The sequence below is a fragment of the Haplochromis burtoni genome, unplaced genomic scaffold (genome assembly GCF_018398535.1).
Source record: "Haplochromis burtoni strain Fernald_Lab_line unplaced genomic scaffold, NCSU_Asbu1 Contig_200, whole genome shotgun sequence".
NCBI classification, from domain to species: Eukaryota; Metazoa; Chordata; class Actinopteri; order Cichliformes; family Cichlidae; genus Haplochromis; species Haplochromis burtoni.
In genome coordinates this window covers 1,038,905-1,052,486 of record NW_024582561.1, presented here as the reverse complement: position 1 = coordinate 1,052,486, position 13,582 = coordinate 1,038,905, and the positions used below count along the sequence as shown (strand labels likewise).

At 40.8% G+C, this 13,582-nt stretch overlaps 1 protein-coding gene across 1 annotated transcript; it reads right to left on the bottom strand.

The window, feature by feature from the left end:
• Positions 1–800: 800 nt before the first annotated feature.
• On the bottom strand, positions 801–13,555 carry prrt1 (proline-rich transmembrane protein 1). The gene is made up of 4 exons (XM_005936257.3): positions 13,180–13,555; positions 9,676–10,013; positions 6,688–6,879; positions 801–3,799 (listed from the first exon to the last, which is right to left on the bottom strand). The coding sequence occupies exons 1-4, from the start codon at positions 13,196–13,198 to the stop codon at positions 3,623–3,625; spliced, it is 726 nt and encodes a 241-aa protein (XP_005936319.1). The 5' UTR covers positions 13,199–13,555; the 3' UTR covers positions 801–3,622.
• Positions 13,556–13,582: the final 27 nt, after the last annotated feature.

The window sequence follows — 13,582 nt, the reverse complement described above, 5'->3', positions numbered from 1 at the left end:
TATAAAGCACCTTGAGGCAACCATTATTGTGATTTGGTGCTATATAAATAAAACTGAATTGAATTGAGAGGGTGGATCACCTAATGCTAACAACCTTGGTCAGTAATGCTTTAATGCTAAATATTTTTATTTGTAAGTCACTTGAACTCAGGTCTCGCCTGGCCTTTAAACTGTTTGTCAGTCATTTGTCCATTTACTTTTGAACATATGAAAATAGCTCAGTTAAACCCTTTGACCTAAAGCTGAAAGTCTGCACTTCAATCACATCTTGATTCTAGGATTTAACGTCCACTGTGGTGACAAAACGACAAAAAAATACTGTCCAAAGACTTAATGGTGTGGAAAGGGAGTGAAATCAACCTTGTGGTGGTTCCAGAGGGGAAAAGATCCATTTATAATTATTAATCGTGTTTTCGATAACTGTGGGTTTGATAATGAGGTTTTTTTTCATCCATTCCGGACCAAAGAGGCAAAAAAAAAAGATGGCCAGGAAACAACATGAAAGTGACCGATGTGATATGATTTTACATGTTTATACAGTAAAACAGTTAAGGAAGGTTTATTAATTTTAATGTGCAGAGCCCAAAACCTGCAGCACATCCTGTGATTAAACAGAAGATAGCAAGAGACACTGTAGTCCATGTTCTGACAGAGGAAGGAAAAAAGAGACAGAGAGAGGCAGAAAACCGGGGCAACTATAAATAGCATCCTAGTGATGAGGGAGAGAGGAGATGCCATAGAGACCGAGAGGATGGAGAGGTGAAATACAGACCCAAAGAATGAGACGCTGTCTTCGTCGATTTCTTGTTCACAGCTCAAAATTATTGTTTTATTCATTACTCAAACAACTGAAGTCAGAAACAACCAATGCATGTGCAGCACAGCCATGAACATAATTAAAATAATAAACCCCAAGAGAACCACATGTACACGGTAATTTTTGGCTCTTTGAACAAGCAACCCGCTGCATTTACAAGCCGAAAAACAAAACAGAGAAATGAAAAGGAAATAAGGAACACACATCCCAGCTGTAGCGCCAACAGCTGCAGTTCATCCCATCAGAAAGGATTGCATACGAAGATGCAGCCGAGCAGCAGACAAACTAGGAGTGACTCCATTCAGTCAGCACACTCACTGCCAGAGCCTTCTGTGCAATTATAATACTAAACAGCCCTGTGTTTCATTTAACACTGATTTTAATTCAGTGTCACCATACTGACTGGGCTTGTATTTGCACTGGGAAAAGAAAATGTGAGTCTTAAGAGGAAAATTTTATTTTTATTCCTGCTTAGAAACTACTTTGACATTTTGGGAGACACATTTATTTAACTCTCCTGCAGAGAATGAGACAAGATGAGATGAGAATACTGACGCTCATATTTTAGCACTGAGGGGGAGCTAATTTAGCTAAGTCCAAAATATAATAAAAAATACACTTATTAGCATCTCTAAGGCTTAATACTTAGAACATTACATCTATTTACTATATATAATACAAGAAGAAAGTGTAAAAATAAATTTAGAGATGCTTAAAGGCAGATTTTGAAACAATTGGACATAGCTAGCAGTTTCCCGCTCTTTTCCAGGTTTTATGCTAAGCTAGCTAAGCTAATATCTCAAGGCCACAGGTAGTAAAACTCTCTACAGGAAAGATATTTCATTCTCTAAAATGCTGATCCATTTTAAATGCTAAAACACAACTCCTCTAACATGTTTGGGAGTCACATAGCATTTTTAATCTTAACTTGTTAAAGCAGTTTCAAAACAACGACAGTGTTAGCGATTAGCAGCCTGTTTAGGTTTAGTGTTCTTTTTTGTTCCAGCTTCAAATTGTTATTGTTTTATTCCTGTTACTTACATTTTACATGCAACAGAATAAATAAAATGTACCTAAAAGGATTGAATAACATGGGATTTGTAAAATAAGTAATTATTGTGGGTTAAATTCCTGTCTCAGATTAAAAATATCAATATAAATGTTTTTCAATGTGTTAAACAATATATAAATAATAATATTAAAACTGTTAGGTAATTATCAAATTATAAACTTTCCCTATTGTGTTAATATTTTTATAAAACTTTTTTTTGGAATATTGTCGTCCTAGGGATCAACAGAGATATGTTAATAGGTCCAATAACTCCTAAGAGGAGAAAGAGAGTATGAGAGAGTCATAGGTTCATCTAAGGTAATATGATAGAGCTGAAAGTGCTACAATAGAACACAGGCATTAAGTTTTCCTCTCTCTCACACTAGAAACATTCATTTTACCACCCCGGAAACCTGACTTTATAGTTTACACAGTAACGGTGGAGCCACAGAATTGCATGAAAACAAACTCTGTAGATAAAATTAAAGGAGCCACACTTCTAGCCTTAGTATTTAAGAGAAATGGAAACAAACTAAGGATGACATGCAGGATTATGTTGCCTCATTCTTCTAATTTTTCACTAAGTCTCATAAAAAGTGTTTTAAAGATTAAATAGCAAGAGATGTGCAACACAAAAAAGGCTAACACACTTCTAAAATGCTATATTCGCAAACCTAATATTTAAAGACTTATCATCTAAGTTGTCTCCTTTTCTTGTTTTGACAGTAGCTTCTTTGACATCTTGAAAAATACTTCAGCACACATTTATTTCAGGGAAATGTTCCCAAGAGCAGCAGCATTTTTTTTTTTGCACTAAAAGCCCATTAGCTTAGATTTATATTCATGCACTGTAAAAACTATAAATGTAAGCAGCTGCATCATCTCGTCCTGTTACTACAAAGTGCAATATCATAGTGGTAAGATATCAAATTCAGGCCAATTCAATCAGTCCGACAAATTCAATAAAACAGCGATATACTGCAAATTATAGCAGACAAAGTCGATGCATGGGTAAATACTGGATAAATGAATAAATTTCAGATTATAAATAAATAACACATAGTTCATATAGTATAATTTTAAACAGATAAGTGTCGATATAATACATAAACAGAAATATATACTCTGATTGGTCAGTCCAGTCTGCATTTGGCATGTTATAAATGTACATCGACTATCCCCTCTGACACTTCTACACTGCAAATCAACACTGCTTCCACATGGCACGCATAAAGAAGAGAACACATGTATATCTGCACCAGCGAGACTTAAATATGCTAAATAAACCTTTTTTCTTTTTTTTTAAATGAGGCATCTGAAATTTCATCAACTGTGGGGGTCGCCACTTGGTCAATTTTGCTGCTAAAATATGTAACACACACACAGCGGCCTATCCTCTCATCCAAACACATCAGTGAAGGACGTATAAATTAATCAGCATCACATGAATTGTTAATGCAAGGAGCTTTGTTTCCCTCCTGCAGCTCATATCTAGGTGTAAATATTAAGCGGCCGCTGTGATAACAGCAAAGCTGGGCCTCGTTTGACAGCTGTTTGCATTTGGACGACAGCTGTGGTTGGTTGTGAGTGTGTGATGGCGGCAGGTTAGGTCAGAGCTGTGTGTGTGTGGCTGTATGCAGAGGGCCAGCAGCAGTTTTGAGTGCATTTTTTTTAATGCTTCTACATCCTCATAATGATTGAGAGTTAGCTAGCTAATACAGGCCATGATTTCCCAGCAGGACTTAATAGTGGAGTTACGGCTCCCAGTCGTCATCGTGGTGCTGCGATGCTATGATGACTACCACGGTGAGGATGGTGCACAGCACAATGGAGGCGATGCCAACCGCCAGACTGATGAAGGAGAAGTTGCGCGCCTCACGGGAGGCTATTTCCGCCGTCACCATGTCCCCTCTGGCTATCGCCGTACGCACCTAAGTGAGAAGGAGGGAGGAGAAATTCGAAAAGGTGTTACGTAACAAGCAGATACACGAGTGGGAGCAGGAGAGAGTCTGAAACAGCATGAATGGATCGATTTCACTGCAGCACAGGCTGAATGTGCAGTAACACCCTATAACATCATATAGAGCTCAGACCGGTGGGTCCATGCCCTGTCAGATCAGCTCAGCGCACAGCCAGCTGAGCAGGCCCAGAGGAAAAAATCCATTCTGTCCCGTTGCACTGACAATGGTGCAGTTATGTAATGATGTGGTCTGTTGAGTGCGTGTTGGTCAGCACAGTCTGCCATTAGATAAACAACAGAGCAACATAAAAGTATGAAAGTCACCAGACGGAGCTCTAACTTTACACCACCTGCACAGAAAAACAGCATTTAAAAAAAAAAAAAAAACTGCGCCTGCTGATGCAGATTATGTAGAGGTGACATCAGTGAATCCACAAAGTAACATCTTCCATCTGCTTTTTTTTTTTTGTATGATTATGAATCACAAAATACTGGCTCCTGGTTTGCAGTTGGTAAATTCATAGCCACGTCGTTTTCTGTATTTCAGATCCTATCTTGGCAGGAAGAAAGAGCCACAGCCTGTTTTGACACAAACAGTCAAGGGATGAATGATCTTTCCTGACAGTCACATGCAGCTGGAAGGCTTTTTTTCTTTTAATTCACAACCCATTAAAAAGATAAAGATAAAATAATTTTGCCTGAAAACCTTTATATATGTGCCATTTTACAAGAGTTGCTTTCCAAAATATATGTCAAGGCTTGAGATAATTTAGTTTTCTCATTTGTAGTGTCACAAAGTGTGAAGTATCTCATTCTTCTGCGACTAAGGGCTCCAGTGTTGCCCCAAAAACTACTGAAAATACACAAGAGAGCAACAAGTGACACATCCCCTACAAACTGTAGATAAAAGATGGATGTAGGCACCCTTTTGCTTAACTGCCTTTGCCGTTTTATTTTTCGGAAACCTGCAGTGACATATTTCAGTAGTAGCGAGTCGGTAAAAGTGAAATCCAGGGTTTTTTTTGGTTGTCCTTAAAATTAATCGCATAAAGGTACAAGTCAATTTTTAAAACTACCATAAACACAGTTCAGAGGTCCAATTCAGTGACGTGAATAAGGTGAAGCGAAGCTCAACAAACAGCTAGCGGCATAATCGACCCCTACTTGACAATTACCTCCCACAGGACCACCGCAGTAGATGTACCACAGATTTTTCACACAATGATGTAGTTCTGCTGTAAATTTGGACATTTTGACGTGGAGGTCTGAGGAAAACTGTAGTTTCTGTCACATTCAATAACCTACACATGTCAAAGCCATAGATACGCAGTTCTGCTGTTGCCTTTACTGAGCTGTTCGCTTATCAACAAATGTGTAGTCTTTCAGAGCTTAAAATAATTCCACAAAATGTATTTGGCTCCTTCCTAAATACTTAGTTTTTTGCATATTTGTCCCACTTACATGTGTCAGACCATCAAACAACTTTGAAAATTAGACAAAGATACCCTGAGTAAATATAAAATTACATTTCTGATTTCATTTATTAAGGGAAAAGGTTAGCTAAACCTACCTGCACCCTATACCTAATACCTGGTTTTGGCAGCAGGAACTTTAATCAAGTGTGTGTGATGCTTGGTGGTAAGACTTTCATATCACTGTGTAGGAATCTTGTCCCACTTTTCTTCACAAAATTGCTTTTATTCAGCCAGATCGAAGCGTTTTCCACCACAAACAGCCCGTTTAAGGTCATGCCAAAGCATGTCAATCGTTTTAAATCCAGACTTTGACTCAGCCATTCCAAAACCTTCATTTTGTTTATTTCTGAGCTATTCAGAGGTGAACTTTCTGGGTTGTTTTGGCTCATGCTGCATAACCGAAGTAAACTTGAGCTTCAGGGTGTAAACTGATGATTTTCAAGATTTTCTGGTAGACAGCAGTTTGATCAATTACAGCAAGCCCAGAGTCCAGAAGAGGCAACCCAGCCCCAGACCAGCACCCTACCATGTTACTCTCCCATTTTTGTCCAGTCTCTTTCTTACTGTTGAACTCTGACCTTAACTGAGAAAAGTGAGGCCTGCAGCTCTTTAGATGTTGTTCTGGTTCTTTTGTGACCTCCTGGATGATTCGTCGATTTGCTCTTGGAGTAATTTAGGTAGGCTGGACACTCCTGTTACTCCATTTGTATACAGTGGCTCTCACCGTGGTTCACTGGAGTCCCAAAACATTTGAAATGGCTTTGTAACCCATTCCAGACTGATAGATGTCAGTGACTTTGTTTCTCAGGTGTGTTACTTCAGACTGTGGCATAATGTGTTACTTTTTGAGATCTTTTATCCTTCTTCAGGAAGGCTAGCTAAAATTTAACTCAACTTTCAAAAACTGTAGGGCATGTAAATAAATTTGGATAGCTTTTTATCCCTCAATCAATAAAATCATAATTTAAAAAACGTCATTTTGTATTTTCTCTGCTTATCAAATATTACAATTTGTATGATAATATGAAACATTTAAATGTAAGAAAGATACCTGCTCTGCTTACTGAGAACCACACGGCTCGGCTGTTTCTAGAAATTATTGAGAAATTACTGGAAGTAAAATATTCTCTTAAATATTGATTTTATAGAGTCTTGTTTTAATGTGCAAAGAAAGAGCTTTAAGTCACTGAAAGTTTTTGTCTTATTTTACAGGACGACAAGAAAAACTGCAGGATTTCTATCATTTATCATTTTAAATGGGAGCGTCTGCGTCTGCAAATAAAATGGCTTTAAAGTGAAAATTCATCGCAAAGTCATCTGTAAAGGAGATATTATATCGATATGAAAGCCACAGATGAAAAGGAGACTATGAAGCAGCATTAACCTGCACTGCTTTGATGATCGCAATGATGCCTGTTGGCCAGAAGCAGCAGACGGTGGTGAGCACTGCGATGGGCAGGTAGTCGTGCGGCGGTCGGCGGTCCATTAGGGTGATGCTCGGTGGCATTTGCATGGGGTGAATCTGGCCCGGTGGGATCCCCGGGTGAGTTCCTCCAGCCGGCATGTAGGGCTGACCCTGAACAGAGAGAGAGAGGAGGAGAAGATGGAGAGCGGTGCTTTTAAAACAGTCCAGCAGCTTGCAAAGCTCTTTCCACACCAAAACACAGAGGAACACGCTAATGTGAGTGAAGAAGGGCACAGCAGCCGGGCAGCAGGAAGCAGAGCCTGCTAGGATCGCTGGTGTCAGAGGGGGCATTCGGATTTTTGATTGTCTCATTTTTAATTTAAATGAATTTCTCACAGTTGGACGAGACGTTGGAGGCGACCTAATCGTGGCGCGGAGGCACTGAACATTAGCTCTCTATGCCAAGTGGACAATTTTAGCTTTATTTTAAACCACCTGCGGAGCTGAGACGTGACTGCACTGCACCGTACAGTCATATCTGTAATTACCATTAGCTGTGAGACGAGATATCAGAGTGCAGTGCCGCTTTCAGCCTGTCGGGATTAAAAATTATGTTCAGTACTTGGGGGTTTTTTTCAATTAGATGCAAGAAACGCATCACAATTCGCTCTGCTTGAGCTGTGCATGTTTATCAGCTCAGCAGGCCAGACAGAAATACACTTAAAAAAAAGAAAAAAAAAAGGAAAAGGATTTTGTGATTTTGTGCTGCAGTGCAGATTTTGCTCTCGATATTATTCTCCTCGCATTCAAACCCACGCTGCTTTTAAGAAATTACCGACGGGAAGCTGGACAGCTACACTTTCAGATGTCTGATGATTCACAGTCTCTTTCCGAGGCCTCGTTTTACAACTTTGATGTTAGTTCAGGGTAAAATATAAACGTGTATTAACGTGGACGAACGTGTGGCTGTAGTTCAAAAATCCACTGTGTTCTCCAGCAACAATGAATGGGCAAAGAGTACAGATTGGTCTTTATAATACATGATGTTGAAGCTTAATAGTTCAACCAAGGATTTATGTCGTCTGCTCAAATGGTCTCATTCCTGTCATTGCTGTTATTAATATATTAGAATACTCCGAAGCTCCCAGGACAGTGAGATGAGACCTGGAGAGGTAAAACTCTGCTGCAGAATTAGAAAAACAGGAAAAGATTTAATATTTATCATCCTCTGACCCCTCAAATATCCCCATCTGTCAGAGATGCTAAATTTATGAAATTTATGTTTTATTTTTGAAAAATGAGCCTCAGAAAAACAGTAGAAACTGAACAATACAGAGAGAAGCAGCTCTACTTGTCCTTCAACCCTCCTCCACCTACAAGTACTGGCCTTTAACTTCAGTTTAAACTTATTTAGTGCTGCACATGTTTTAGTTCCTCCCTGCAGTCATCAACTATATTGTTAGTTTACAGCTGTACTGCACTTCCTTTGTTCTGCAGAGCCCCTGATGTCCCTTGTGGGGACATTTTTAATTTCATGCACGCAAATTATTGTCTTGATAATTTGGAATAATGCTCCTCTAATGATTTCACAGTATTTTGCAACCCAGATCCGAGCTTGAGTGTCATAAGATGCTCTTACGCATCGGCATCGTCTGTTGTGAAGGACATCTCCTGCGCAGCCAGTTATTCCTGCTGATCGTGTGTCTGTGCAAAAGCAGCAGCAAAGCCCAAAGAAAAAAATATGGATCTCTTTATGCAAAATTAGCTTCTCTTAAAATCTAATTGTCTTGTTTATGAAAGATTTGTGCACAAATTATTTTTAAAAAAAGCTTTACAATGACGTTCAGCAACAAAAGATTTGCTTTCTTTTTTGTTGTTGCTGTTTTGTATATGAATTGATTTGAAATCTGCCAAATCAATTAATTTTAGTGGCTTGAACTGCTGCTCTGTGACTCATTTTTCAAACTTACGGCTCCTCTAATGTACGAATATTGTATTGGCATTTATATTCCACCTCAGTGACGCACTCAGTTATGTATTAGAGTGTAAAAAAAGCAGTATAATTTATGTAATGTGGGTTAACTGATTACATTGATATTAATTAACTGACACGTCAGCTTTCATGTATTATAATTTATGTGTGGCTTCCAGACGATCTTTCACTTTAAGCACACTTTACCACGAAGTACCGATTTCACCCGTCAGGCTCAAAGCTCAGAGAAATATCTCGATTGTTATGAGAATCAAACAAACACTGTCAGCTGCACACAAAAATGAAACCACATGTCCTCTAGCCTGAAAAATGTCCTACGCTTTTATATAAGTACAAGGACAATCAATGCAAATTACTTCAGCCTAATAATGCAACAACGTGCAGAATTAGCCTGCATGTTTACGTCCCTGTCTGAGCCTGCAAAATTAATGAAATGAAAGCAACACCAAAGAGCTTATTCAAAACACTGCTGTGTGCATCATTAATCATTAAAAATGATCATTCATCATCATTAAAGATATTTAAAATCATACGAGAGGCTCTTTGTGGGCTGGTGGGACACGAGCCTGATAAATAAAGACATGCTCACTGGAACAAATCAGAAGGTTTGTAATTTTCCTTTTTCTGACTGAGCTTTGCGACATTTATTGCTGATTATGTGGGGAAAAAAAGAGACATCGTTCGATTAATAAATGTCCAGCTAATTGACGCAACAGCAGGTGCCACAAACGAAGCAGAAAATGAGCAAATTACTTCACAAAATGCGCATTTTCTCTGAAGATAGAGACAAGCCCCTGAGATAATAGAAGAACGTTTGATTCCCTGCATAATAAGCATCGAATGACATTTAGTGGATCTTACTGAGGAGTGAATTATGGACAATTTTAAACGAGCCGGAAAGAAGTGTGGAGGTTTAATTCTGCTGCAGCCTGCTGCCAGAGCTGTGAAATCTTTCAAGGCTGTGTCTCACTCACCGATGCCATGGGGTAGACGGGAACGTAAGCTGTGCACGGCTGCAGCTGAAGCGGGTAGCCCGGGTGGAGGTATCCCACAGGAGGGTGCGCCATGGTGCCTCCCGGAGCCTGGGTCTGGACAGTGTAGCCCTGCGGGGCTCCCGGAGGCCCCATCGGGGCACACTGGAACTGAGTTTCTTGGAGGTATCCCTCTGAACCCGGAGGAGGAGGCGGAGGAGGGTAGTTGGGCTGGGTGCCCGGCGCGGGAGGCATGTTGGGGTGCTGGGGCATGTTGGGGTCCTGTGGGCCGGGCAGGTACGGAGGAGGCTGCATGGTCTGACGGCCAGAGTCATCGAGCCCTGAGAGTGGAAGAGGGAGGAAAGATGAGGAAAGGTAGGTGAGCAGTCAGAAATAGACAAGGCAGAGGAAGAACAATAAAAGAAACAGATGTAAGAGCGAGAGCGTGTTATCTAACTCGAGCACGGCTACACGTGTGTTTGCATGTTGGCTCTAATATGTCTTATTTCACTGCCGAGGAGGAGAGAAAAAAACAATTACACGGAGCACAGCTCTTCAGCAAGACTTAAAAAAGCAGCTACAAAGCCTGACATTTCCAACCTGCGCAGGCTAATGATGACAGTGATTGGCATTTACACTGCCGGCAAAGGAAAAGAAGAAAGGCCTTTTTCTCTGCTTATCCTTCACAAAGAAGTTTATTAGCAGCAGAAATTTGGCATTTCAGGTGTCGAGAAACACGTCCCGAAGCATCTGTCTGCTTCTGGACGTCTGAACACTTTAATGCTCACACCTCTGCTCCCTTTGTGTTTGCTTAACACTGAAAACAACTGAGAGGGTGTTGCGTTGTCGAAGCGGGGAGGTGGCTGAGATAATCCAAGTTGACAGGGACATGAGGAGGAAGAAAAGGAGAAAAAAAAAAGAATGGAGATGGATGGAGGAATAGAAGAGGGAGGATTTGATGAGACATGAAGAAGGAGAGCAGGAGGCAGTGTCAGCGAGCGGGAGAGAAGCTGGGTGATGAGGGATGACGACTTGTGCGCTCGGGGGACCGGTTTTACGTAAGAGGCCCCAACCCTGTCACAAGCAGGAAGTGGACCAGAAAGAGACAGAGGGGAAAGGAGCGAGCGCGAGGAGGAAGACACCTTTGAAAGGTCATCACGTGATGAGCAGAAAATATATCAGAGTGTGTGTGTGTGCGCAGCATCTTTGGCAATTATAACTTGAATTCCATATAAAATAACATGAGACGTCACATTATTTTCTTCTTTATGATAAAGATCTTAATAGCGCAACGACCTGCATCCAGATGAGAGAAATAAAACTGTGGGCACACTCAAGCCGAGCAGTTAATTTAATCGCTCGTCAATACTCTGCAAAATGCAATCACGCGCAGTGTTTTGTCATCACTTCAACAACAGATTTAAGCTAAAATACACATTTTCTTCTGTTATTTCACTGAATAAATAATGATAATGTTTCTTTTTAATTAAATCTCTTCCATTTTCTGCCTTAATGTTTGAATTCTGTCCAGGAATAGATCACTGTCTTAAGCAAGTTGTCTGCTACTGATCCAATTCTAGCCATCATTATAGATCAATAGTTTTTTAATCAAATACATATTGATTTTCCCCCTTTCCATTAAACTGTAATGCTTAAACATTAAAGGGACAGTTCACCTCAAAATCAAATGTAGATCTAATTTATCCATCTCAGTTGTTTTGGCACGTGCTGCCCAGTTTTTTAAGGGATCAGGTGCAGAAATGCTCCTCTTCTCTTGGATATAATGGAAGTAAAGTACTGCCTTGTGGTACTCAACATGCTAAAAAAAACAGCCTGTATTGGGAAAAACCCAGCAGCAGCACCTCTTCACAGAAATAATGACCAGGTTACTCAAAAAGAAAATCTTGATGTGAGCAGTTTCATGCGGAAACTCCCAAACTACTCCAGCCAGCTGCATGAAAGTGTCAGCCTGTCCAGGCAAGGCTCGTGACAGAGTGACAGCATTTAAACATTCATGGCTTCCTCTCTCAGATCAGCTGTAACGTCTCACAGCTCAGCAGCCATCTTGAAACATCCCTGGACTCTTGCTTGGCCAGTAAAGTTTAAATTTGCCTTAATCTCAGTGATCACTGGGACATAAAACAGTTGAATCTGTAGCATCCATCTATCTTCCACTTGGTTGCATTTTATTCCAAGTAAAGTGAGCATTTCTGAGCTGGTTTGGTGCCGATATCATAAAAAGTCACACTAAAAACAGCTGAGATCAATAAACAGCAGGTTAAGGCCCGAGGTAGGATATGTCTGATTTGGGGTAAAGTGTCCCTTTAAGGTCGCAGTCAATCTGCAGCGCCCACAGCTGCAGATTTTACTGACCAGAAGCCGTCAAACACACCTAATCAGAAATATTGATTTTCTCTGTTGAGTTACAACCTGAGACATTTTGAGCTGTGGGAAAAGCTCAGGTGTGACTGGCCACGTTAATGTTTGATGATTCACCCAGAAGCATGCACAGAGCTGTGGCAGTGGCACACCTGAATGTGATGCTGCCCTCGAGTTAGAACTAAAACCGAGTCCGTCTGTCATCAGCAAAATGCCTGTAATAGTCTCTTCTTGAGGCATTTGCTACTTAGAAGCTTGGAACAGTTAACGAATACCTGTACATCCATTTAGCTGAACACATTAACGTCCCTGCTGTATTTTAATGGTTTTGCATTCCCATGAGTGTCTTCTGAGCATCAGCAGATGTCCATCCATTGTTTAATTATAGCCTCTCAGATCTGATTAAAGCACAAGACAGCGGTCACGTTTACAGCCGGATCCACATTATGCTCTTCACACCTCCTGAGGCAAGATCAGGTGTCATCGTCTACTTTGTTTTACTGTTTATTTGAATATTTTTAAGAGGAAAGATGCAGTTCACCAGCAACATCAGTAACTGGTGCTTCAAATTCTAAAATATTAGAAAGTGGAAGGATTAAAGTGTGTGTATGTCTGTGGAAGAGAGGCTCGGGTTCACGAGCAATAAATGGTCGTTAAAGGCGTGCACGCGCAAAGGACACCCACATCCTGTCTATAGTCAGGAGAGATGTACGTAGGCCCGTGCGTAATGATGTGAGACATATATAACAGAGGGGAGGAAAAATAGGGAACAGGGAGTCCAGGAAGGATGTGAAAGCTCACTTCAGTGAAGAAAATCTGAACATGAAAACAAACTAAATGTAAAAGAAATAAATTCAGCAGATACACACAGAAAGTCTGATGATATTAGTTTAAAGTCTCCACGGCCCTGCGGTTATTTTTTCCAACCCCCACCAAAGCTGCACCCACACAGCGGTGCATCATCTTGTAGACACAGCAGAAGCAAAAGCGGATGGAGAGGTTGACAAGGGGGCAGCTGGGAAAAGCGCAGATGACAGCAAACTAGAAAAAACCAAAACACACACACATATATATATAGGCCGATGCCCTGGATCTGCCTTCGTGCTTCAGACAATTAAAACGCCTCACCGTGCTTTTCTGACGACATGCTTTCAGATCTTCTGTCCGCCTCCTTTGATTGGATCTATTTTCTTTTCCTTTACTCCAGTTGGTGGTGAAAATCCTCCTTCAAGTGCGCGATGATGCAGACTTTTAATCCAAACGTGTGCAGCCCATCCTCAGGATGTTTTCATCTTTATTTCTTTAGCGGCAGTAACAACTTGAGGTGTTTTTTCTTCTTCCTTTGTTGCTTTAAACCCGGCTCTGTCACCGCGCACAGCTCCGTTCAGCTCCCCCTCCTCTCCTCTCCTCTCTGTGCGGGCAGGGCAGTCTAATAATGTTTCTCCGCTAACGCGTCGCTGTACATTGAATTAATGAGACACAAAGCTATCGCTGTCTTAAAGCGACAGCTCGGACTCGGGCAGCGCGCACA